The sequence below is a fragment of the Cygnus atratus genome, chromosome 2 (assembly GCF_013377495.2).
Source record: "Cygnus atratus isolate AKBS03 ecotype Queensland, Australia chromosome 2, CAtr_DNAZoo_HiC_assembly, whole genome shotgun sequence".
NCBI lineage: Eukaryota > Metazoa > Chordata > Aves > Anseriformes > Anatidae > Cygnus > Cygnus atratus.
Genome location: NC_066363.1, coordinates 60840167 through 60867460, shown reverse-complemented (window position 1 = coordinate 60867460; position 27294 = coordinate 60840167). Strand labels below are relative to the sequence as shown.

Genomic DNA, 27294 nt, shown 5'->3' with positions numbered 1-27294 from the left:
CAGGCACACTGACACACTGCAAATACTAACACAGAGCTACCCAGATCTTTACTCTAAATTCCATTGCTTCGTTTCATTTCCCGACTAAGTCTTTTTTCATAGTCTGACAGTGACAACTAAAATGATGTAGTTAAAGTAATAAACAGGGAATTTTAAGTAGCCTGTCAAAATAAGTGACATTTATATCATCTTAGTCTTAAACTCTCATGTAAAGTTCCATTCAAAACAACTTCTTCATTATACAATCAAATGCTAAAAGTTACCTCCCCCATTGAAAGATGCTGCATTATCTCTCTCAACAGTTAGTGGATTTTGCATCAATTCCAGCAACAGCATTCAGTGCTCGGCAACTGCTGCTTCTTCATTAGCAAATATGGTTTTCTTGTTAGCAATTAAACTCTTTCAAAAGCCTGTCAAGCCAACAGAAACCTCTGACATCTGTTTGCAACTTTCTGAGGTATCAGCAACACCAACAAGCCATTGATTCATCTTTAAGCAAGCAACACTCTTGCTCCATAAGCTGCAAGTGCTGTAACTTTCTAAAGTCTAAGGACAATAATATTACAGCTGAAGGAACTCCTCTTTGAATTTTCAAGGTAGCAGAGAGGACCTGGTGATTTTGAATTTCTGACACTCTGATTAAAACAACAAAGAAATAATTAGTACTACCCAATGGGAAACAATTAGAAAAAAAAATGAGTTCAGGAAAAAAAAATCTGCAAAAAATGGGCCTCTACTTAATTGTTTCATTCTCTCTTTCTGAAATTCCAGCACTCTTGAACAGCTCACAAATTTTGCATGCAAAGACTACTTCAACTTCTTTGCACTAATAAGAGCTTTAAAATGCTATTTACATTTGTTTTCTAGGCTCATGCATCATCTTTGAAGCACCTCTGATGCATTAAACATTTAAATCCTCCCCTACTCGTAAAATAGGCTGTGCTTCCACTCCTTACAGAGTATCACTGGCACCAGCCAAGACTTCTTACTGTTTTTGCTTTAAGTTTGATGTTTATTAGAAGACTAGAACGGGGACAGGTTTTCTTGCCCTTTAGAAGGTTTTTGATTTGTTACTTAACTAAACATGTTTGTACGGCTTTCTTCATACCTACAAGTCTTTAATCCACAACATGTCAGTTGAAGCAATAATTATATTAATAAATTGTAGACAGTCTAAGAGGAAAAGAAAGATGGAGAGGCATTTGGAATTAACATGCTGTGAATCAGTCCTGCATCATCCTTTGTCAGTGGCATTAGCAGGCTTTCCCCCCCACCCTTTCTTGTTGCCTTTTAGTAATAATTTTCAGTGCATTTGACACATTTCATCTCACTCAATGCACTGAACCCTAATACAACAGAACACCAGTTTGTCAAACATACGTTATTTGAGGATGCATATCAGTTAATCTTAGGCGGCTGACATTGTCAAAGACAGCTACACTGGTGAGAGCTAAAAACACACTAAGCAAGGAGGAAAGGAGATCATGCAAGGATCACAAGTGTGGCCACTGAGATACCAGCACCACCGAAGGCAACCCCCACAAATTCCTGTCTCATAATTCTCCCCAAACAGTTTCAAAACAAACACTTTCACTTTTGTTGGTAAGAGGAGTTGCAAACCTGAAAAGACTAGTAGTCCACCTGGTACGGATCCAGCATCAAGTATTTTAAGAGCAGGATGAAAGAAAGACTGTTCTGAAGACTTCTTAGCCATTGAGGTTAGTTTCACAGAAGCCTCAGTGAATTTTATGGGTCAAAATAGAGCACACAAATAAATCTTTGCAACACTAGAAACAGTATTTGTAATTCAGCATCAAAACAATGTGGGTATTCTAAGGACACTACAGGATGAAGTTCTAAAAGATTTCTTCAAAAAATAACCGGAGTATTAAGGTAGCAGAACTTACATGGCTGCCAGGCTTTACATTTTATGTAAATTTTATTTATGCACTATGTTTTTTTGTTTTTGTTTTTTTTTAATTAATTCAAACTTCAACAGGAAGGTCATCATCCAGAAACTGACCATCTTAAAGATTCTGCAACATACCTGTCAGTTTTCTCTCTCAAAGTTCACAGGAACTGAAGACATGATAAAGTAATTATGCTGTAAGTCCTCTGAGATCAGTCTCTATTTCTGTGTCACAATTTGGATCAAATCCAAATGTGAGCCAATATAAAACACAACTGACTTCTCATAAAAACAAAATTCATATTTGTTCAACTTCCAAGCCCATGAACATGGTTATTTGAGATTAACAGAGAGAAATGGAAAATCGAGAAGACTAAAACAGAAGTAATATTTTCTACATCTATATAACTTTTTGGGGGGATGGAAGGGGAACATTCTTATGTCTCCCTCTCTATGGTACAGTTTTACTTAACTATGGCCAAAGCAAAATCACCAAGACTCAAACATGAAACATATCTACACCATTGTTAAAAGGAACACTTAAGATCACCCATAAAAAAAAAATCCCTCTCTTAATTCTGGTTTATTTCACATACTGACAGTATTTGGAATCTAGTGACTTAAAGTTTCACCTGTAAGGTTTGTTTTCCCTATTTACACATTTAACAGACTGAGATGTATAGAAAAGTAATTTTTGTTTTTACCTTGGCTTAAAAAAAACACAAACTGAGTAAGGCTCAAATGCAGAGCAATTCCTTGAATTACATAACTGATTTCTTCTAGATGGAAGGCTTCACATTACTACCTTATTATTTCTGCCATCCCATAAGACAGAAAACATCTGCTAAATGGAATCTTTCAAAATGCAAAACTTGTAAAATTCACTCCCAAGGAATACTGTGCACTGCAAATAATTCAAGATGTTGCCTACTCTCTAAGAAGAGACTATTTTAGTTACTTGGAACAATTTTTAAATGCTTCTGATTTCCAGAAATTCTCTGGAAATCTTTCTCCTATTTAGAACTTCAAATCTTTCTCCTATTTGCTACTTCAAGGTAGAATCACACCAGCTATCCAGCAGTAGAAGCACTTCTCAGAGGGAACTTGCTCATTCCGGACTCAATGAAGAACCAGAGAATATGTAACCAGAGAAAATACTCTTTGTCACAGAGAATTTACAAGAGAATGTTTTGCATCTATAGGAGTTCAAGAAGTAGCTTGCTTCTTTTCAAGAGAAATGTAGGTTTTCTTTGCGATTCAACACACAGCAATGCTCTAATGCATAGACAGGCTGTTCTGTTCAACAACATCCAGTAGATCCAAATAAAAGATTTTCTGTAAAAGCCAAGTGCTTCTTGATCAAAATAAATTTTCTTCAAATTAAAAAAAAAAAGCACCCTTTCCACCTGATCCGTGTTATAATTTATCTGTTGCACAGAGGACTTGTACCATTACAAAGAAAAGACATACTAAGAAGAGACAAATAAACATTTTCTTCCTATTCTTCATCTTGAAAAGCAGCTTTTAATCAAAAAATATTGTTAAAAAAAGAAATCATTGCCATCTCTATAAGAAAGCGCAGCACAAAAATCTTTAGCTTGAAGCCAGGAAAAGTCTGGAAAACATGTAAAAACATAAAAGCTATAGAGTAGAAAGTGGTTTATATGGCCTAACCTTAACTCCATCATAAGAAATGACCCTCCCAGCAGCCACTGGTAGGACTTTAATAATAAAGAAAAGCAAAGGAAGGAATAGCAGATTGGAGTGAATGGTGTAAAGAGGATGCAGGGATTTTGTTTTACAATTTTTAACAGACACGAAGATCCCTTATGACTTTCACCTAGGCAATGCCCCACATCTTTACACAGAAAGATGAGGATTTCACCTTTAGGAATCAGTGTGGGAGAAGAAGGCCTTGGTCATGCACCTAAAAGAAAGATGACAGTACTACAAATGAACTCTTCCAAGTGCCTGACCTAGAGAGGAATGAATACACGTCTAAGACATTTAATGCCTGTCTCCAGAGAAAATCTCCACTTCATTTGAGCAAGTCTTTGAGTCAAGTCATTTGCTTCAGCAACAGAAGCAAAGAATTTGTATATGCTTTACTCTGGTCTTTTCCAAAGAGATTACTCTAAAGAGAAAGAAACTGCATCTTTAGCAAGTAGCATACATGTAATCTAATTGGTACTAGAAGGCAGACACAAAAAGCCTTTCCTCTTTTGAAATGCAGTCAGCATCTCCTCTGTAGGGCCAAGGAACATAAAAAGCTAAAAGAAATAGGAGAACATCATTAGCTTGACTTTTATTAATACCCAGGAAGGTCACTGTTAATCTGACTGTTGTTATCTATAAAATTTTCTCCAAAGGTTGTGCCTAGGAGACTGGGTTTTGGCTGAGACTTTTTTCCCCTTGCACAACAATTGTGTAATTAGATTTTTCAAAAATATAAACAAAACCTTTCACCCTTCCCATGCAGCTAGCTGTGTCAGCTTTAGAACATACGTTGTCTCTGCAAACATGCCAATGTCTTGCCATGGATACTCTGACAAGGGCTGACATTGCTATGAAAAACTGATGCTTGGTTACCAGATTTTGTGACAATACCAGAAAGGGAAAAAAAATAAAGATTTAAAATTGCTAATCCCCTTCCTCCCACCCTCATGGAGAACGGAGAGATTGAAAAAGAAGTATTAAATATGTAAGATTGAAAATAATAAAATAATAATAAAAGAACAGAAAAATCAACAAATATGCACAATTAAAAGAAACATTTAACATTCTGAAACACAATTTTAAATTGAGCATTTCATTCATCCTCTAATATCAGGAACCAAAATAAAAAAAGTCTGCCTCTTCTCCTTCAATCAATACACTCCCTTAAGAGTCCAAGCTTCAAAACATTCACATAAAATATTAGCGTTATATATTTGCAGTAGATAAACTGAACTAGCAAGGCAATCAATCAATTTTCAATTACTTGTGGCAAGTAGATAAGACGATAGTGTACACACTAACAACTGACAATAGTCACCTAATGAGCAGGCTCAAACCTTATGGAAGTCACAAGCCTCTGGGGGTCCATAATTAATAATAACCATTAACAATCATAAATATGTATTTCCTCTTCTGTCTTCACCAAGAAAGTTTATTACATGTAAACTGAGATGTCCTCATCACAAAACCATCCAGTGCAACTTCTTTCAAGGACCACAAAATGTCTCTTGTTTTATGGGGGGCGGGGGGGGCATAATTCATGAAATGCATTAGCAAAATTTCAGGTGTAGCAAAAGCATTAATTTATTACTTAGTACATCACATCATTTTACATCCCAGTAGATGTGTTCTAAATAATGCCATACTTACAACGTCAAACTTCTGTGTGATGTTCCCCTGGACATCAAGTAAATAAACTTTGCCATAATGCGTTCCCAGTGCCAAAAACTGTAAAAGAAACAGATAGATTATACAAAGAGAAGACACCACAACCAGAACTACAGCATTGCTAAATGAACTCCAGGATGTTTAGCAGATTAATGATTAGCAGCACTCAGAAGAAAAAAAAATAACTTCTATAGACAAAGCTTATTTTAACTGCACCTAAAGAATAAAACAGGGCTTCCAGCCCATATTACTGTGATAGTGCAAGTTAGCTGTCAGAATGAGTCATGAGGACCCTCATCTACTGACAACTAATGGTGTGTCTGCAGTCCGTACACACTGCCTGATGGACTGTGGCAGCAAATTAAAAATGCAGTGTGAAAGCAAGGACTAACACACAGACCTGAAACAGTTCTGGGCTCCCTTCCACAGCTTTCTTTCAATTGCAGTGGTTTCCTTTGGGCTTTATTTTAAATTTTCCTTCGTCATTAACACAAAACAAACCATTGAAACACAGGAAAAGGCCACTGGTAAAATACTGCTGGATTATAGAAGGTCTCTTGCTGCATTTAAGCACAGAGATAACCACTGGGTTTGCTTTCTTTCACATAGTAACACTTCTATGTCGAGCACTCTCAAGATAAATAATGTTTCTCCTTGGCAATCTCAGGGGTTTCATTCTAAAAATACGTAACAAAATAAAGAAATCTCCACACGAATACATACAACCACAAACTTATTTTGATACAAACAAGACTGCAATTGATTCTGAGAGATCTGCTGTTAATTGAACCATGTGAACTACTCCTAAGTAGTACCGAAGTTCTTCCTTTTCTGTTTGATTTATGACAGAGGTTTCTTTTATTCCCCCCCCTCCTTTTCAGCATTACTTAAATAGTCTAGGCTCCTCAATTCTCTGTATTTCACTGCATGTGAGCATGCTTCATTGCAACCTATAATGAAATGCTCAAATTTACAGGCACTGCTAAGCGTGTCAGTCAGGCAGCACAATCTTTAAAAAATAACCTTACAGAAAGTCAAGGTTTAAAAGGATTTATCAAAATGGAATTGCTTAAAATGAAATTTCAGTTCAGGCACTTAAAATATGAAGCTACATTAAAAGGAGTCAAAAAAGGGAAAGAAGGGGTTCATTAGAAATTCATCCCCTGCAATGCCTTTCACTCCTGCAAGGTTGCCTTTTTTCAGGAAGAAAAAAGTCCCCCGGGTAAAAAAATCAATACTGGTTAATAAAACATCAGGTGTGCAGACATAACTAGGTATGACTATTCCACTGCACAGGCCTGCTTGAATGCACCAGGTGCCATGACGATTAGTCATCCAGTGCAGACAGCAAGCCTGGTGAAAATATGATGCTTTAGCAGTGAAAAGAAAAGAAAATAATAATAATTCTGGGTGGAAATTAGTCGGAATACGGATTCCTAGCAAAGTTAAAGTGCTTTAATCAGAGACATACTTTACATAGCACTATGTCATTTTGTTAATAATTAGTCTTTAGCAGGGCTTTTCCCATTTTAGCAGGAAAACAAAAAAAATCTAACCAAAGAACACCCTCACAAAACCTATGACCCACCTTCATTCTTCAGCTCCCTGCTGTAAGAGACATATTCCTAAAAGACTCTGGCACCTACCTTCTAACCATATTGATCCTTCTTATAAATAGTGTATCTAGTTTGCTGGAACACTAAAAGTGTTGGGATCCTTAAACAGCTTTCCTGTATTGTCACTCTTTGTGACACCACAGTTAAAGCTGTATCTATGCGCTTCCTTACAGAAAAATCCTGTTTATTTCTTGGCTTTCAAAATTTACCTGAAGCTCAGAAAGGTAAGGCAAACAGGTCACAGACCAGGATGAAATGCTTGCCAATTTTCAAAATATCCGTTTAATTCTAAGTTGCCAAAAACATTTTAAAAAGACTTATTGTTTTCATTCCCACAGTTAAAATACACGCTTCATCTTAAGAGCCTCTTGAGCCATGGCAACAGTCCTTTGAGTAAAAGAAACACAGCACAAGTCAATCTAAAAATATAGCCAAATAATAGAGATAGATGCCTCAACAATAACCGTTAAGGAGCTATTACTGGCTGTGAAAGATTATACATTCAGAAAACAGCAATTATGTTTTACATACTAATAGTTACTTGACAAATCATTAACTCATACTTTCAGATGTTCTTTAGCATTCTTCAATATTTTAAAAATGCTCTCCAATATTTATAAAAGACAAGAAAACAAAGCAATTGTTTTAATCAAAGAAACAGCTGAAGTTTCTTCACTGCAAGAACAAAGAAACAATTCTTAGTAAAATTTATTTATTTTTCATTGTCGATCCCATTCTCCCATTCATTCTTGTACATCTGAAACTTTAGTTTAGTATTAAAGCATTAAAAAAAAAACATTAAAAAAGCATTGTAATTCCTTTCCTTCACACTGTATTAACAGAAACTCAGCCATCTACCACAGCTGGATAAATATTAAGCTGGCCCTTGGCATGATCAAGTCTGTTTTCAGGGATTCAGGCTGTATAAATAAGCATAATATATGACATATTATATGACAATTTCTTTTCTGAGATAAAGGGAAGTTGGGACTTTATCTCAACTGTGGTTCATGGTACTGTCCATAATTAAAATCTAGTGAGCATTTCCCAGTAGCTTATGTAAACATTGCATCTAACAAATTACTGCACCTTGAATTCTCACCTCATTTTCCTACTGAGAAAGGAGGGACTGTTCAACACAGGCTTACCATGAATTTTGTTTATATTATTGTTGGCTTGCACTGCACCTCTAGATTTGGCAGTACTTCTACAGAGAAATATACTGGTGCATTATAAGCACAGATAAAATACATAAAACCCAAGCAGAAGAACTATCTCTGCCACAAAATAGCGTGATACCTTTTCATGCACCGTCATGCAGCTGGCTGCATCCTTCTGTAGAATTTCAGTCACTCCATTAGAAAGCCGTTCATACTTCAGCTTAGGCTCTTCTTCACTCTCATCTTCCTACATTTTTAAAAGCACAAGGAAAAAAACGAACAAACAAAAAAATTAGAAGTTCATTTTAAATAGCAAGAAATTTACAGATACCCCACAACTGTCACACAGCACCAGGCGAAGATGGATCACCATCGTATCTTAACAACAGCCATTACAACCAAAAGCCAAACTTTCACATTTTTGTCATTCCAGAAGGTTTGGGTTGTGCTTTATTTTTGTTGTTGATTACTCTTTTCACTCCAAAGTTCTGAGTGCAAACAAAGACTGTTTAACAGCATATCAATTCAGCTGCATTGTAAGAGGCACTTAGTTAATATCTAAAAAGCAGGAAAAGATGTATGTGTGTACTTTGTTCCATAAAGTTAGTCATTCCCAATTCAGAAGAAAAATATAAATGGCAGGGGGGTTGGAACTGGATGATCTTTAAGGTCCTTTCCAACCCAAGCCATTCTATGATTCTGTGATGATTCTATGATATGGAAAAATGGATGATAAAATAAAGTGTGCCGCTATAGCCACATTTAACTCTAAGCTGAAGCATGCAGGTTACGAAAAACTTCAGGACCTTTACAAGATGCTGCACCTCTGTAGGAAGGGTAGGGGCAAAACACTGTGAACAAAAATAAACAGAATCCACTAGGAATAAGTTAATTGTACAAAACATACCAGTGGGTTTATGTTCAAAACAAGAAATATAAATATGTTGTTGCAAAACTGTCTGGGAAAAGGATCCAGACACAGTATGTTGTTATGGATCACCTATATCATCTGCAGTAAATCCCAAAGCTTTCCTTTTTTTTTTTTCCCAAACATGTTAGGTATTATCACCAATCACTACCTAGATGCAAAGACAATGGCATACTGTGAACAAAGAGGAGACTGAGCTAAAAACCACAAGGAACGAACTCACTGCTCACACAACACCCACCATGCTTATCTCCTAAGGAAAGGAAATCCAAGGTGCAAAATAGGACTCTGGTCATTGGCATCTACCTGTAACAGATGGTCTACAGCAGTACAAGGCCAGAGAGAGATTTCATAACCTTCAATAAGCCTCAGTTAATACTACACATGCCTAGACATACAAAACCCATATATATACACCTTGGTTCTCACTGGGAAAAAGTATATACCTTTCCTAATAATCTCCTACACACACTGCCAGTTCTAATGAATGCATCAACATGGAGTGTATTTCACACACAAAACATTCCTTTCATTCCTAAGCTACCAAAATACACCAATGAGTGCTTTAGGAAAGCAGATCCCTTACTTCCCACCAACCACTGGTTTCCATTTCCTAGAACAGAAAATAAAAATGCACTGTGGCGGCCTATGGCAGAAGAAGTCTATTTGTGCTATGTTTTATTGTAGCTAATGATCTGAAAAGTAAAGGTGGAAAAAGAGAGACATTAATAAAAATATTTTAAGTTGCCTTTGGAGTAGCAAAGCCAGTCTTTCCCATTTACCATGTGTGCTACCACCACACACGTTAATAAACACATATCCTCGTACAAACCATATAAAAGCCATACAGACTAATGGAAACATTCAATATTCGGCATCCTGCTTATAGAAATACACTGCAAAGAGAAGATCTTTTAATATGTTATTCCAGAGTTTTGTGACAGAATACAAATGAGATTAATATAGGGATGTCAGCAGTCCATGACGTAGCAGTCTGAAGTGAGGTGTCAAAATGTCCACCAAGAAACAATTTTATTCAGTAAAGCCCAACACTGAACAAAGTTGTTACTAGACAGAATGACAATGTCAAATTACAGGGCTCTATATAAATCAGCCAAATTACTTGTGTCCACAGATCCTTAATAAATGACTGCAGTGGAGCAGGAGGAGGTAATGTCAAAGAAACAGGAGTACAGGGAGTGGAAGGAGTATGCGTCTGTTTTACAGCAATTAATGCATTATTGCATTTTATACATTGCTTACAAAGATTACACTTGAAATGCATGGGTAATCTCTGAATAAATTCATAAAAGTCAAAATTGAACTCCAGTCATCCAGTTTTCATAAGATCCCGCATGTTGCCTAAGTCTGGACATCAAATGTGCAACCAATGTGAAAAGTTAATTCTAGTCTCTTCAGTCGTTTGCATAAAAGCATTCATCCATGGACCATTAGATAAAGTTACTGTAAATAAGTTTTGCCTGTCTTATTTATGAGTGAAAACTAAGTAACTTTGCCTGCACATGCATATACAAAAAATATATACTTTCAGAAGTCAGTGCACTGAAGCATTCTGCCAGGCTTCAAGAAAAAGTAAATAAAATGAAAACTTCAAATATAAGGCACAATGATGTACCCATTTCACACTTTCTTGACAGGTATCTTTTATGTTAAGTAAAAGTCAAGCTAAAAGGTGAATTGAAATGTGTGTGTGGAAGGGGGAACTTTGCTGTAAACACAGTGAAACGAAAAAGATGATTTGCAAAATTGCAAGATTTCCCTATTGCTTCAGACCCTACATTATGCACTAAATGCATTTGATGATCCCTTCTTCAGAGTATCAGAGTTTAATCATTTTCAAGGTATTTTTCTATCAGGAAAAGCTGTTATGCAGTCTGAACTTCTAAGGTAAACACAACCCAGTGTTAATAAAAAGCAAATCAATAATTTTTGTTAAATTTTAATAATCCTGAAAACCTACAAATAAAACCATCAGCAGCCTGAGTTGAGATGACAGTTAGCTGCGTTTCTATGACAACCTGGAGGAATTGTACAAGTCCTGACTCGCAGCAAAGCTGCGATATAAACAGTGACATTTACCCCAGACAAGAAAATTCACAGCTTCACAGAAACAAAAAAATTCACAGAAACAAAAAAATAATAATCAATTTCTCAACTAACATGGATTTTTACTAAGTGTATGGCACTTTTAATTAAAGAGAAGTCCTTTAAACCATCCTAGAGGAATCTAAACATTTGAAAATAAATTTTCTAGCACTGCTTCTTGTACCACCGCTGAACACTTCCTTCCATATAGACTGCCTAAAAAAAAAAAACACAACACAAAACCACTGAATTCTGAAATTCTTGTCAAATGTATTGAGAGAAAAAGAAATATATACTATACAAGATGTTTAAAGTAGTCCACAGATGGCAGCTTTCAATTCTGAAAATGAAGAAGACCCACAGAGCTGACAAGAGGAAGCTACCCTCGGGTAGGTTTAAAATAAATAATAACCACTTTTCAACCACAGGAATGCTAATTTGAAACTCATTTTCCATTTATTTTTCTCTTTGCCTGTTACTGCTGAAGCCAAGAGTAAAATTGCTCAAAACACACAACAAAGAACTTGCTCCAGGTATCCATAAGTATTTCCCACTGAAAGCACACTTCCAATTGAAAGACACATTCTAACCAGCCGGGGAGACCAATATACATCCCTTCCTATTGAGGGCTCTCGTTTGTCACTGCTGAGCTCCTGAAATGAACACAAAATGAACACAAACTCCCCTTCGTGCTCCTACCACCCCGTGGGGACAAAGCTCACTACCACATCCTCCTCAGGAAGAGACCAACTCAACCAAAGGGCACTGCAAATGTGCAATATGCTCTCCGAAGGCCGATTTCACTGCGAGGAAGCTCATCTGCCTTACTAAATGCAAGTTCGTGGCCTTCTTCAGGTATTCTGGCCCTGCCTTTCCTAGTCTGGAAGCAGGCACAACCGCAGTGAAATCACGAGTCGAAAACCAATCCACATAAATTGGTCCTTGCAAAGTCAATTTCCAGCAAGAACCTGTGGGCAGCTCCTGGAGTTATTCCATTAGCCCACATTTGCTCCTGTAGCAGTGGATCTGCCCACAGGACAGTCTGTCACTTGAAGTACATGCTCTACTGATTGTGGATACTCTAATTATGTTACGGGCATTGACAGCGAAGTGTCATCCTTCCTGCACAATTTGTCCTCTAAGTTTTTCAAAGCCTTTCTGGAAATGAACGGTGCATACATTATAAGGCAAGTGCCATTCATGTTTGCTCACGCGTTGTCCATCCAGTTCCAGATAGAGCCCCACTTACTGGAGGTGGTCACCCCAGCATTGTTTACGCTTTCAAGTTTTGACCCTGCAAAGCATTTAAACTCAAATGGAAAAAATACCTGAGCTAATCACTCCTGGGATTTCAAGGGGGCTACGCTCGCATCCTACTGCAACAAACCCTGGTGTCACAGGTCTTAAGAGGGCATGTCTTGAAGAAATGAAGAAAAGAGAAAAAAAAAGAAAAAAATGCCAGCTCATTTTCATACTTTCTTTCAAATTTATCTCTGTTTGAGAAACTGTAAGAAAACTGTTAAATTGGCTCACTTTCTCCCAGCTTAGAAGCCATTAAAAATGCTCTGCTGCCCAAGTACAAAAACAACATTTCTTGACATTTAATGCAGGCCAGATCTGTGGAAAGCCATGTAGAACCAACTAAGAAATTATTTTTTCCTTCCAAAAACAATTATCATTCAGAAGAAAAAAAATAAACTAGTTCCAGTTTCAGAATTAATTAATTGATGAACTATGTGAAAATCTTGAACTAAACCAAAGAAATTAACACAGTTTATTTTGGGATTGAAATTAAGGTTCATAGAGCACCCTCTGTTATGCAAAAAATAAACACTTCCTTTGTGTGTTGCTGATGGTAGGTTCACTTATTAAAGAAATCCAACAACAAATAAAATACGTAAAAAGACTTCTAGTCCCAGAACACAGTCTCCATGGAGAATTACTTAATTCTCTAAATGTAAAGAAGCACAAAGTGCAGCAACATTTCCAGCAGCACTCTGTTATCAAGATCACCAATTACCTTCGCAGATAAATCAAGGCTCTCTCAACAACTTCTTGACTTGATCCAGAAGAGAAAAATGTCCAACTGTTAGCTTTTTATGGAAGTGGTGTCTTAACTGGAGGGTTAGATTTTTATTTTAAAGTTTTCTTTTGGAAGGTCTCTGAGAGGTGCACCACTTTTAAGACAACAGAGTCCTGAGCCCTCATGAGCCCGAGGAAATACAACCCAGCCTCCACTAACCACCCATTTGCAAGACATGGGAATATGGCTAGTGAATTAAATAATCCAGCAAAAGCCTGCTGCAAGTCAGCACATCACACAGGAGCAGCACATGATGTACCACACGCAGGAGGTTTAATATTCTTAAAGCAGTTTTCAAAATTATTAAAAGACAAGTTGTAACAAATTGCTAATGTCTGTTGATGGATTTAAGGAATAACATCGTAATGTTGCTACACAGTTTGTATATCCTTTCAACTTCCAGCCCAGATGACCTCTTAAAATGGTTTGGGTTTCGTTTATTTGAGAACATGGCAATGAATAAAACCTCCTAATTTTAAAGTACTAAATGGTTTATCATGCTCGTAATTTTAAGTATGATAACACCTTGGTTATAATTGTGATGGGGATAAATCAACTTTCTCCCTCCTCCTCATTATATTCCCATTTACTAGGCGCAAAACAGTCGTCATAAATGCTACTCTCACTTTATGCCTGCTGGTATCAGGTTATTACCTGTACTTTAAAGACAAGAGGTAAGAGGTGTAAACTTTGAACCCATATATTAAATCTGAATCGGTGCATAATCTATTTGATATCAGAAGGGATCGAAGAATATTTCTGGAAAGTTGTTCACTTTCCTCCGCCCCAAAATCCAACATGCTTTTTGTTTCCCTGCAGTAGATCCAATTAACCTTATCTGATATTAACACAGGTGGCATTCATTATGTATACTAGCAAAGCCCTGCTCTTCTTCATGATTTGGAAATATCACTTTATTTGAAAATCATGACCAGTTCTGGTCAGAAATGGGAAGAGGAAGGAGGTTTGGTCTGGAAAGTCTTAGAAGTCGGACTTCTTCCATTGGACCATCCGACTTCTTTAGCGTTCGTCTCTGTCACCACAATATTTGAAGGAAGGCTCCCACAAAATAAAACGTTTTCACCACTCCTGTCACGGAAGTCATAAAAGCCCATACCCAAACTCGGGTTTCTTCTCAAAATCAGTGTTTAGGTCCCAGTTACTGTGAAGAATCATTTAAGGAAAATCATTATTTCTAATAAAAAGAGCTGAAAATTCACAACACAAATAGTTCCTACCATTTGTGTTTCATTATTGTAAAAACAGAACTGTGTCACTACTTGGTATAATGAAGAAACACAAACTGCCAACCAGAAGCCCATTCATTCCTAGCAAGGTAACACCTCAAAGTTATAAATTAAAGATCTTCAAGTAGATCTGGCTGTATTTGCTTTTCAAACAGATCCCTGTGTCCTGAAATGATGCAACACTTCACTTTATTTGCAAGGAAGCATCTCAAACATCACCGTCCCAGCTGCTCATTTCTATATTTCACCTCCTTTTAAAAGAAAAAGTAAAATCCAAAAGCAAAACCAGAAGAGAGCTCTCCATCCTCCACTGTTTTGGGACCTATATCCACTTGTGCTGAAAAAACAAGTGACATTGAGCCAACAAAGAGAATTATACTAGAAGAATATACACCTATTGCATAGTGCAGCTTCATCGTTACTCTTTCTCCATCGCTAGGATTTGATTTCCAGACTTCTGTTCTTTTCTCAGTGATAAATGCTATTTTCAGGATTAGGATCCTGACTCAATTTCTCTCAATGCAATCAAATCTCTACCACTAGAAGGATGCTAAGAAAAACTCAGACTAAGGCCTTTAACCTCCAAAAGCTCAGTTTGTTAGGTAATAAAGGAACAAGAACAAAATTTCATTGCAAGTTGTTGTCTTATTTATTGTGCCAAATTTAAATATCGTGTGCTTAACCAGACTCTGTGGAGGTCAAAAGTGACTAAGAAAATTCAAACCTCTTTTCCTCTGAAACTCCAATATTGAAAAGTTTGTTCCCACAAAGAGCTGAATCAGACAAAACCTGAAAAGACAAGTTTCCTTTAAAAAAAGAGCCAAATTATACAATTACTGATCTGAAGTGACAAACTGGTTAGTAATATCAATAAAGAAACAAATTACTGAGGTGGGCAAGGGGTACATAATTATCTTTATAAAACCTTGCTTATTTACTTCAGTTTTGTGGAACACTTGTATGACAGTGCAAAATACAGCAGCCTGTGCACTTTTAACAGTATTTAAACACAGGTTCTGTGAGAATTAGTTTAGAATAAATGCTAATATCACTCAGAATAAATAAATAAATCCATCTGTTTAGCTATACAATTACTTTCTATTCCATATCCATTGCTACACAAAACAACAAAATGACACAAAGACTGAAATTTCTAAACCATGAAGTCACACTTGTAACTTGAGGTGCTAACAAACATTTTCCTCTAGTTCTCTGGTGAAAATACAGTAATGCTAGCTCAGTGAAGGAAGTGAAGTGAATAACCTCCCATCCAGTTCCTTTATGATTCCTCTTACACAAATCGCCAATACCTTCCCAGTATCTGGCTGTAAAATTGGCAAACATGGATTACGATATTAAAATTTCACACAGCTGTTTTCTGTTCTTCCCATGCATTTTCTACAGGGATTTATCTAATCCCTCAACCTCTTTGGAAAAATACAGATATCCACCAGGAGCAAGGAATTACGATGATACGACTGCCTGTGAATATGTATCAAAACAGGCTGCATTCAGAGTATGAAATAACACAGATGAAAGGCAAAGCAGAGAGCATTTTATTTCTTCTTAAAACCATTGTGGTATGCAGAATGTCATACTGTATTTGTGGAACACCAATTGAGGATTCACTCGCACAGGTTTGAAGGAGCTGGGCATCAGCCAAGTTGTGAAGCAGAAATAACGCAGATGACATACTGCAGATGAGCAATCATCATAAATCACATGTACAAAAAAAAGTAGTAAAGCCTATATAGCATGTGATTTGGTTTCAATTCAACTCCCGTAAGTTTCTTTTATTTTACTGGTAATTTTGTGCATGGCAAAGAATACGTGAAAACTTTTAAATCCACTCTGGTGCTCAAAAGCACAGGATTAGTCCATCCACTTCAACTGCACCATACACAGACGCAGCACAGGATAGGCTGTTTTATCTTCCATGTCTAAATCCAACTCCAGCAGTGAAAAATCCAAATAGTTCAAATCTCAATGGAACTACACATTTCTACTTGTACTTTCCGTTTGCTGAGTAAGGAACTTGGGCAAACATTTGTTTCCTCCGTGAACACCACTTGAGCAGTCCAGTTGCCACATTGTGATGTACTGCATATGAAAGCCCTACGGTGCAGTTTTGGGAACAGTAGTTTTTAAAGTTACTTCTACCCAGTCGCTACAGTGAAAGCTGAAAGTAAATAGCTGAGATTTCCCACTATTTTCCATTTTCCACCCCAGTGTTATTCCACCCAGATAAATGCATTTAGTATTTTGGAAAGGCCACATCTGTATACTCTGTTAACACTAGTTGTGCAATTTTATTTATGTAACACGCTCAGCAGCATTTTTACTTTTTATGTATTCCACAACACACAGACAGAACAGGCACTTCTGGTTAATATTAATAGCTCATGAAATTAAGTATCTAATTTTCACTCAAAACCAGAAGATATTAAAAGAATTTAGCAATAATCCATTTTTTCCTGCAAGTCAATCCTCTAACGATGTATATTATAATGTTAGTTACTAGTCACCGCAAACTTGTTTTTCAAATTAATGTATGAAAAGATTCCATTTAAACTTCAATAAATAATTTACCATGCTCATCCTACTGACTCAAATTGATAAATTATTTGCATGATACATTTTCTCATTAATAAGGAGGATAACTTTCTATTTGGAATTTATATATCTTTTCCTTCCATTCACCCTACTTAAAAGGCCAATTTCACTTAAAGCCATGTGGGGAGAAGCAATCTCTCTCCAGATTGCTCAGGTATGTGAAACATTCTTGAGCATTTTCCTCCCATTTTATATTTTTAAAACAATGGGAAGAGATAATGGCAACCATAGTATAAAGCCATTCAATAATAAAGACAGGAGGCATGATGACATGAAGTGATTTACCAAAGGTCAGACAGAAAACAAAAAATGGCAGGTTGGGCTGAGTTACAGTAGCCAAGTCTACTTCTTACTCATTTTCTGTTGCAATGGTGATGCTCCTTCAAAAACTACTAGCCACAGAAGAGCTCACCTCTTCCAGCCCAATGCTCAACCCTCTATGTTAAGAGAACATTTTGATGGAAACAGAGTACGACAAGGAGCCTTTTTAACCAGATGCTTTATTTACTTGAAATGATTTAATTGCTTTGACCTAATCCAGACCTAGCCTACAAGACTAAGATCTGGAGTGCACTGAAAAGGAAAAGAAAACATCAAGGCTTTTTAGTTGCCCTCCTGTTAACGTTTACGTATTTCCTAACTATGCTCAAGTTCAGATCACAGTCTTTAAAACCTTAAAGAACAAAAACACCACCAACTGAAGTGGAAAAAGCATAAAGGTGAGGGATATTTGTAAGCCAATGCAAGCTGTTTGAATGCTGGGTTAAACAAGAATTTCTACAATACTTCCCCTCTACAAATTCTCCTAGAATTTAATACGTTAATAGCGTTTAAATAGCTAACAGAATAAATTTAATGAACAAATATAACCCCTTCACAAGGCAGCAGTGATTAAAGATCAGAAAACAGGCCAGAAAACAGACTAGGAAACATAAAAATGGAAATGCTAGAACGGAAATATACAATGTTATACAGAAGAGAGACATGATCCCTAACAAACACAAGTACCTAATAAAAAAGAGCAATACACATATTTACACAGCATTTTAATTCTGAGAAAACAAATTATTATTCTTCAAAACTGTTTGTGGAACATAAGCATCTGCCATTTTTGTTGGTGGTTTCCTTTAACAGGCCAAGAATCCAAATCAAAGAGTTTACCCATCATGCAGTGCACCCCATACAAAAATCAAGTGTAATTCTTTACATAATCATAGAATCGTTTTACAGGATCAAGAACTAGTTTTATGATTCCACTGCCACTTCTTTTTGAAAAGGTTCTTCCTGTAAAGGAAATAAGTACTGGACCAGGGCAATCTACTCCGGTCAATTAGAAAGGAACAGAAAACATTAAAGACTGACTAACCAAATTTCAGGATGTTAACTTGGCTCCAATTTCCTCATCAAGTTGGAAGGTTCTGGTTTTTGATACTTCCCGAATTTCATTTCATCAGTATCTCACACTGACAAAAAGTGTTTCATGAGCTAAGAAACTTGTCAGAGGTAGGAAACTACTGCTCCACTTCATAAGGGGGGGACAAGAAAGAGGAAGAGCATAATTAAGCCAGTACACCAAGGCCAAGGCTGAGACAGGAGCCAAAGGTCCCAGGACTCAAAGACCTGATTCAAAACACTTCTACTGCATGCAAGGTACACCTGGAACAACTGCTACTAATTTATGCAGACCAGCAATTATCAAGGACACAATGTAAATGATATGCCTTTATCAGTACAAATTAATTCTTGGTGAGAATGTTTTGTGCGCTATCTATACAGTGAAGACAAAAAATCTGCTTGACCTCGTAAGATTTCATAATGTCAGAGGTCGAATTTTAAGTTTCATACTGTGCAGCACCAACAAACCAAATCATCACTATACATCGACGCAGTGCAGAATGGCATGGAGGTTCAGAGAGAGGAACTTCAGGAAGACTGAAGTTGACTCTTTAGTAAGCTTTTGTTTGAATTAACAGACTCAAGAACTCTGTTCAGAGAATGCAAATGACTCATGGGTGAATTTTACATTACATAGTGTTGTATGTGCTACTGTAATCTAACTATTCCTTGTTTTAAGCTAAAAAAAAAAAATTACTTGTTCTCATGTAAAACAAAAATTTCTTTAAGTCACTCCACCGTGGTCCATTATGTAATATAACAGGATTCTCTCATTAAAATAAAAACCTTCTAAGACCAAATTACAGTCTGAGCAGCAGTAGCAACTTCAATGCAAGAAAAATATTATTGCGCATCCCGCTTTAACACCATGTTGCAATGCTACTGCAGAAACCTCAATACTTCCTTCGTTTGATTAACATCATCTTCTTCTACTTCACTGGGAACATCTAAGAAGGATCTGCCTGACAGAAAACAGCTCAACCAAGAAGAGTTAGATGTTAAAGAAACAGACACATTACAAAAAAGAAAAATACTTTGAAAACAGAAATTCAGACTCAGGCTATACATAATTTATTCAGATTTTTTTCTCCACAGTTTATGAACAGCCAGAAGTCAAATTACTTTATTGTCTGTTTTTAAGGTCTCATCATTTATTGTCTGTTTTTAAGGTCTCATCATATGTGACAGTCCAAACATGCAGCTCCAGGTGCTGTAAAATAAAATTAAATACGCTAATGAAACCTCCTTATACTAGGAATTTTCAATCAAACAAAGCTGCTCAGGCTCAGCCCCAAATGCAGCCCATTTGATGATGGGGTTGCGAGAAGTAAAGCAAGTATACTTAATAAGCACAATTTGAAACAAACAAACCAAAGAGGAAAAACAAACAAGAAGATACAAAGAGAAAATGATTGTGTTTCAAGAGCACAACAGAAATACTTAGCAAATCACGTAGGTTTTTCTCTTGAGAATTAAAACACACTGTTAGATACACTGCTTCCTCATCATATCAGTCTGTCTAAAGGAAAAATAAAGTTTATAATACCCCCATATCATATGTAAGTATATGAAATAAAGTCTAAGTTGTACTGTAGTTATCAGGAAAGATCTACAGCATTTCTACAAGCGCTGACATAATCAGGCTTCTCAGTGCAAAGATACTGATAGTTGTTTAACATCTGAACATATGCATCACCTCTGAATTTCACACATTCTGACAAACAGCTGGCAAGTATTAAACCCATTTAAGCAGCCTTAAGACCTCAATTTCCTGAGAAGCAAGAGTTGTAACCAAACTTACAATGAGGGGCTCTTAGCTGATGTACATTCAAAACAGTCGTTTTTGCAGACTCTCACGTTTGAGGCCTATTGTAAAGCTTTACCTCCAGTCTGTGCTAATGAGCATCCTGACATTTGTTAAAGAACATTTCATTTAAAACAAATCAAGCAGGTAGCAACTTAGGATTAGCATGTTATATACTAAGAGCTAATAAAGGAATTACACTAAAGGAGTTGCTGCATAAAAGAGAAGCACTGCATGTTTGACTCTACTAAGGCAATGGCAAAGCAGTGTAAAAAGCACTGGAAGAAAAACATTTCGTATTTTGCTTATGCATGCAGTTCAGACAGGGACATCATTTACTCAAAAGAAGTTATTTAAAATTTATCTTCCTCCATAATAGAAAATATTCCTGTAGTATAACTTATACACATCGTATATTCACTGAAACCAACAGCGATAATTTTCAATTGTATGGAAAGCATTTAAATGAAATTAAGTGCAACCAATTGTATATGTAAAAATCTTTATTACTGTGATGGCAAAACTTCAACAAAATCCATGCCATAAATATTATTTTAAATAGATCACAGGACACAGACTGCAAGGATTAGTCCCAGACTCATCACCATAGGATTCATCCCCAATTATTCAAACTATGAGCCATCCAAAAGAAATCACACAATTTTACAATCACAAGAAGTAAAAGTAAAGCCACCAGTTCAATCTTATCTCTGTCCCTGCTTCAAACAATATAAGCAAACACTAACAACATTTAGACTTGGTGGTTCTACCACTATTTTTATACCACCTTTGACATTGCAAAGGTTTTATGATGCCTATGATTTCTTGAAATGAAAACAAGAAAAAACTGTAATCTGGCAACCTAATTATACTAATACCACTGTAAATACTTAACTTGTAATGGGCTAAGTGTTGAAAGGCTATTAAAGTACTACTAAACCACCCTCTTCCTTCTTCTTAAAGAAGAAAAATCGACCTGTCAGGTAGCCATGCTCACTATCCTGTGAACATCAACCCCTTGAGAGAAGATTATTTTTCTGCAAAATGCTGAGTACTTGGCCCAGTCACTGTTAATGTGCATTTCACCTCATTAAGCCTCCTCCGCATCCAACGTAGCTCTAGAACGAACCCATTTCATGCTGGGCAAAAAGAGTCTGGTCCCAGCAGCTGTCCCACACAGAAACACACCGGAAAAGAAACACGCCAAAGAAATCTTTGCTGATCACTAGGAATGCCCTACTGTGCCACCACAGCCACTCATGAAAGGCAGAGGAGAAAGTTATCCCACAATGAAAGCCACTGTCCTCTGCAGAAGGATTCTTTCAAAAGCCACCACCATAGCCTCTACAGAATCCACCATCCTGGAAATTAGGATTTAAACCTCCTTTTAACTTAAGTACAAAGCATGAAGATTTGGCACTAGGAAAAGAACAGAAAATCTTCCAACCAGCAAGTCCTTTAAAGTTCTGGAAGCCCAGGAGCCACTTTCATTTAGATACATAATGGGTGAAAATGCTCAGTCAAGCTAATACCCTGCTCTGTAAAATCTGTTCTCACTGGTGGCCTCAACTGAAGCTGCTCAACCACCCCTACTTCTTCCTTCCTATAGTCATCCTAGAACACGCTAAAGCCAAGTATCTCTTGCCAAATATCTTACGACCCCTTCAATGATTGCAACTTCGGAGTTACTATACTACTGTCCACAGACAAGTTCTTGAGTTCTCTGTAGTTCCTTTTCTCTCCTCATCCCAGTCCACTTTTTCCAGCACGTAGGCAGACCTCTCTCGAACACAAGACAGTTCTTGACAAAATGAAATCTCAAGAACAGAGACTCTACAGAACATGATTAAATCCAGGCCTTGAAATTATTAAATAACACAGGAACTACTTTAACGTATTATTACTGCATATATAATTACACTGTCAATTAAACTTTCATTTGCTTCATTTTCAAACAGAAGTGCATACACCTGAATCTTTCTCTCAACCTAATTCACTTCACTACAAATCGGTGATTGTGGTTTTTTTAAATATAAGGAAGAACTTACTAGCAAATCACAGCTGCTTTTAAATACCTGAAGTGCAGCTTAACACCACTGTAGAGTAGCAGCAGAACTTTTAAGTAAGCAGCTGCCAAAACAAACCATAAAGCATGGTATCTTTTCACACCGACAAAGGAGTAGCACTAACACCAATTCAGGTACCAAGCACTTTAAGCAGGCTTACCTCAGATTCATCTGTTGATTCTTCATTATACCCACTTTCCTGAAAACAATGCGAAGAAAATAGGGAAAATTAGCTAAGTGCATACATAACCCTAGACAACTGAGTAACAGTTCCCCTTTAAAGTACTTTTACACCTTTATTAAGAGGCATGAGAAAACTGGGAGCAACTCAAAGTTCAGAGTGATTCTGAACATGTCAGAAATTATCCTTTTCATTCATCCCCAATTCATGGACGTGTAATCTAGCGCTACACTAACACTCAGTGGCACCAGCTGACTATGAGACTATAGTTGGTTACCTGGCTAAAAGAAAGAGTGAACAGCATCATCTGTGCAGTTTCCCTCCCCTAAGAAGCAGCAGTAAGTTTTGCAATGTCTACTCGTGTCTTGACTCACACGGCAGAACAGCATTCTCTGGTTATCTAGCAACCAGCTCTTGTATTCAACTATTAGTTCACTTATTTTAAAATTAACTTCAAGCCATTTTCCATAGACATCAGCATTGAATGACTTTCTCCTTCCCATCTTACATCAATGCAAACCAAGTGCCTTTCTCTTGCCTTTGAAGCAACGGCACCTTTAAAACATCTCTCTCTGGCAAGACATTGAATCTTACTGTGCTACAAAAAAATTTAAGTCGACTTCTGCTAATCTCTCACCTGACCACTGGTAAAATCTGCTGATGCAATGCCTCCTCAAAGAGGTCAGCAAAATGAAGATTTACTTAATGTATTTATCATTATCAATAGCAATAAAAGGTTACAACTAATACGCTGACAGTGAATGTAAGCATTTTAACAACAAAACATGATATACGCAAAGAATGAGCAAGAGAGAAGGCAGCAACTTCCTATAAGCCTATGAGATAATATTTGGACAATACAAAAAGTAGGTAGGGAATTTCATCAGAGAAGGCAAAAAAGAGACAATTACCAACGGCTTAAGGAGAAATGAAAGGGGAAGAAAATTTAATGCACCCATGACCAGTGTCATCTTTAGTTTGCTATATTTATTTGTTTTCCTTATTTATAAAATGCACTGCTTGTGACCTCTAGGCAGAAAGCAAATGCAAGCAAATGCCTCGTCTGCATTACAGGAGGTTTACCTTTAGTGACCATCACAACTGATCAGAAGAGATGTGGATGGGGGAGAAGAAAAGCACCATTTTTATTTTCTACCTGAAACACACCGCAAGATATTACCATGACTGCTGCCACCTCTTTCCTACATTTTACTTACCGCAGCGATGTCCACCTCTAAAACATGTATCCCATAGAAGGGTTATCTGCCTAGTCTGCATTTATGACTTGAATTGGGAAATGCCAAGTAGAAAGGATATGGGAGTCAAGGGCAGATGAAGAGGGATTAAAACTTAGGTATCTTTTCAAGCCTGGGTTTGACTTTTCTTGTAGCACTGTTTCTTTGTCATTCTCACTGTCTCCACTCACTAAACAGTTGCCTTTTAGGAAACAGCAATTTTGTCATATAGAATCTCTGCATCCTAAATTCTACTTAACAATAATAACCAAATGATACGAGAACTAAAATATCATGATGTAACATTGCCGGCCTATAGGACAAGCAATAACACACAAAGTCCAATGCAAAAGATCACCAGATTCCTAACAGAAAAAAATCGTACTTTTTTTTTCTTTCAGGGACACTAAGAGTTGAATACTCAACTCCTTTATACATCAAAACCATTAGATATATCATTTTGATATTCTGATACAATTCTCATAGTTCATATCAAAAGGAGAATTTGTTTGGAAAAAAAATTTGATCTGTTCTCCCCCCATAAAAAACATGCAATAGCAAAAAGTGACTTTTTTGCTGTTACACAAGATTTGCTAGTAGTGCAGCTATAACACTTAATTTTTTTCCCCCATAGTTCCTAATTGTTTTGGCTATTCAGGAAAACACAGATGCAAGGAAAGAAAGTGACAAGAGGATGAGTTCACTACATTACACCAGACAGACAGACACACACAAAGTGGAGTAACAAAGCCCACTTGCTGTTACACTTGTTGTTTCTTATATCCACCCGTCACTTAAGATTTAGTGTAATCTTTCTTGTTTTAAGTTATGTTAAAGGACATCCTTGGAAAATATTGGCCTATGAAGTCAGGGCACACCAGAAGTTGATTAAAATGATCAATGTGTTTTGATCTGGGATAACTACACTGTTAATGCTACTGTATTTGAAACCTACTACGATTGCGGCTACAAAGTTTCATAACTGGCACAGAAATTCAAGCAAATGCTTCCTGGCCTTTATGATTAACTAGGGAAAATAACATTCAGTAATTCAAAGGGAGTCTTGGCTTCGGAAACAAATCACAGAACCACAGAATGGTTTGGAAGGGACCTTAAAGACCATCCAGTTCCAGCCCCCCTGCCATGGGCAGGGACACCTCCCACTAGACCAGGTCGCCCAAGGCCCCATCCAGCCTGGCCTTGAACACCTCCAGGGATGGGGCATCCACAGCTTCTCTGGGCAGCCTGGGCCAGGGCCTCACCACCCTGAGTGAAGAATTTCCTCCAATTTGTTCCTTGACAACAACTTAGCTGAAGGCATTTAGAATTGACTCGTACCTACCAACTCACTTTGCTAGCAACCTTCTGTGAAAAGCTTTTTGCCTGACTTCTCCCACTCGCACAGGCAAACTGGAACAGCAAACTGCAGTTACGACTACCCTGGGGTTTTGTCAGGTTACTTCCCCCTCCCACAAAATGCACGAACCAAGAGGATTATACTCCACTTCTACTTTTTAGTAGTCTTGTAACTGTGGAAAGAACATCCCTCAACAGGGATTTGTAGATGGCCAGAATCTCAAATCATGTAGGAATGACTGTCACTGGTAGGTCTCAGACTCAAAGGGAGAATCAGCGGTATGCTCCAGTCAGCTGGCAAATGCTGGTGCTCAAGCAGCCTAACCACAGAGAACAGCAACACGGATGAGGAAGCCATAGAAATGCAAAGTAATCTCTGACCCTTATAATCTCTCGTTTAGTAGATCCAACATAAGCTTTCAATAGATCTTCCTTTCTAATAAAATGGGTATAGTTTTCCCTTCACTTACGAAAAGAGATGTTGCCAAGTACATTTTTAGTCCCATAACTTGGATCTGCCGGGAAGGGAAAATTATGAACTTGTATTTCCAAGGAACTGTGCCAACATTCACCTACACGGCGTTATACACCTTCCTTCCAGTGTACCTGTGCATACTCTGCACAGAAAATAAACAGAAACGAGTAAGATACGATAATGAAAGTTTGCAAAACACAGACTGCTTTAATCCCTTATGTTGTTATAGAAGGTAAGAAGATTTATCAGGGTTAGTTTTATCCTGAGAGCTCTCTGAAGTGTTGTTACAGTTAAAAATTCACCAAATCAGGCAATAAAGCCTCCCCAAGAGAAGCCAGCCCCTAAAATTAAATCCCTGACAGCAGAAAATGTGGAAACCAAACATCTTTTCCCAAACAAGACAAATTTCCCTGGGAGAGTTTTAAAGCTCTCCCACACTAAGGCTTTTAAGAGGGACAGAAGTCATGTTGTTTAGCCTCTTGTCAAAAATAAAAGCCCTAGCCTGGCAAGGAAACTCAGAAAGTATTCAGAATAGTGAGGAAATTCATTCCTAGCTTGTATTTTGTCTCCTGGGAAGGAGTCATCTGGAAAGGGTGAGCTTTATGAGGCCACTCACTTCAGAGAGGTGCGGGTCACAAATACCAAACTGTCCCCATTTACCTGGGAAGATTCCCCTGTTGAGATGCACTTGCCCACATGCCCTGCACCGCAGGGCACACGCGAGTTTCTTAGCCCTTTTAGGGTTCTCAGCCCCATTTAGCGCCCCTTTTAGGGCTGAGAAGGACCTTTTGAGGCTGAGAAAGACCCTTCCCTTCCTCCAACCCCCAAACTTGGCTCTATGAGGGTGCCAGCTGCCTTCCAACCACCCACCCTCACGCCCAGCCCCCGGGGGCTACCTAAAAACCTCCCCCCCTCCTCCATCTTCTCCCCCTCTCCACCCCGGGCGCAGCAAAGCTCGGACCGCCGCTCCCTAGCCCCTCGGGGACCCTGCCCCGCCGCTTCCAGGAGCCTCCCCGGCCCCGCTCCCCGCTCCCCGGGGACTCCTGGCCCCCGGCCCCGCGGCGGGGCAGCGCCCTGCCCGTCCCTCTCTACCTTCTCCGCGGCTTCCGCCATGGCGCGGCCGGCGGCCGTCATGTGAGGGGCAGGAAGGCGGTGGGGCGGAGGCACCCTGGGAAATGTAGTTTGGGGAGGTTTTTGCTGCTTTGGGGTGCCTTCTGTCCGTCTTTCTGTCCGTCTTGTTAAGCCACACGATGCCGAGGGCCAGTCCCAAGTGTGTCGGCCAGTCCTTGAGGGCAAGGCGCGTTTATTGGTGCCCACCTGAGCTTGGGCTGTAGGGCCAGAAGGGCCTTACAAAGCCAGCATCTCTTTCTGCAGTCAAAGAGCTGCTGCGTTTTCTCTTTTAAAACAGAAGATCTGAATGCCTTGCTTGCATCCAAGCTACTTTTTCTACATGTTAAAAACCAATGCTAAAAAGCTGTAGGCTGCACTTTGTATCGCTCAAGTTCTGTCAGTGGAGAGGGCCCAAATCTAAGCTGGAGCTACTGTGTCCGTATACAAAGTCCTTACCGTTGCAATCAATGAATTTAAAATGTGCTTTAGTTTGGCAACTAAAGACAAATCTAGACTGTTATGCTGGAACCCTATGACCATAAGGCCATGAATTGCAAGTTACATTCAGAGTATTACCATGGCATTGGAAGTCAGGTATATCATTCTATACTTTTGGAAAGGAATAG

The 27294-nt window shown here is 38.0% G+C and overlaps 1 protein-coding gene across 3 annotated transcripts in view; it reads right to left on the bottom strand.

The window, feature by feature from the left end:
• The window catches only part of VPS41 (VPS41 subunit of HOPS complex), a 105204-nt gene extending 78470 nt beyond the window's left edge, over positions 1-26734 (bottom strand). The window contains exons 1-5 of one of the 3 annotated variants that reach the window (XM_035552619.2): positions 26651-26728; positions 25554-25700; positions 22472-22510; positions 8209-8316; positions 5276-5353 (exon numbers count right to left, since the gene is read on the bottom strand). In XM_035552619.2, the coding sequence (XP_035408512.1) occupies positions 5276-5353; positions 8209-8316; positions 22472-22510; positions 25554-25589 (261 nt within the window). In that variant the 5' untranslated portion in view covers positions 25590-25700; positions 26651-26728. Of the gene's footprint in view, positions 1-5275; positions 5354-8208; positions 8317-22471; positions 22511-25553; positions 25701-26650 lie in introns of all 3 variants that reach the window. The other 2 variants (XM_035552618.2, XM_050709278.1) reach the window with 2 other exon arrangements.
• Between the last annotated feature and the right edge of the window lie 560 nt (positions 26735-27294).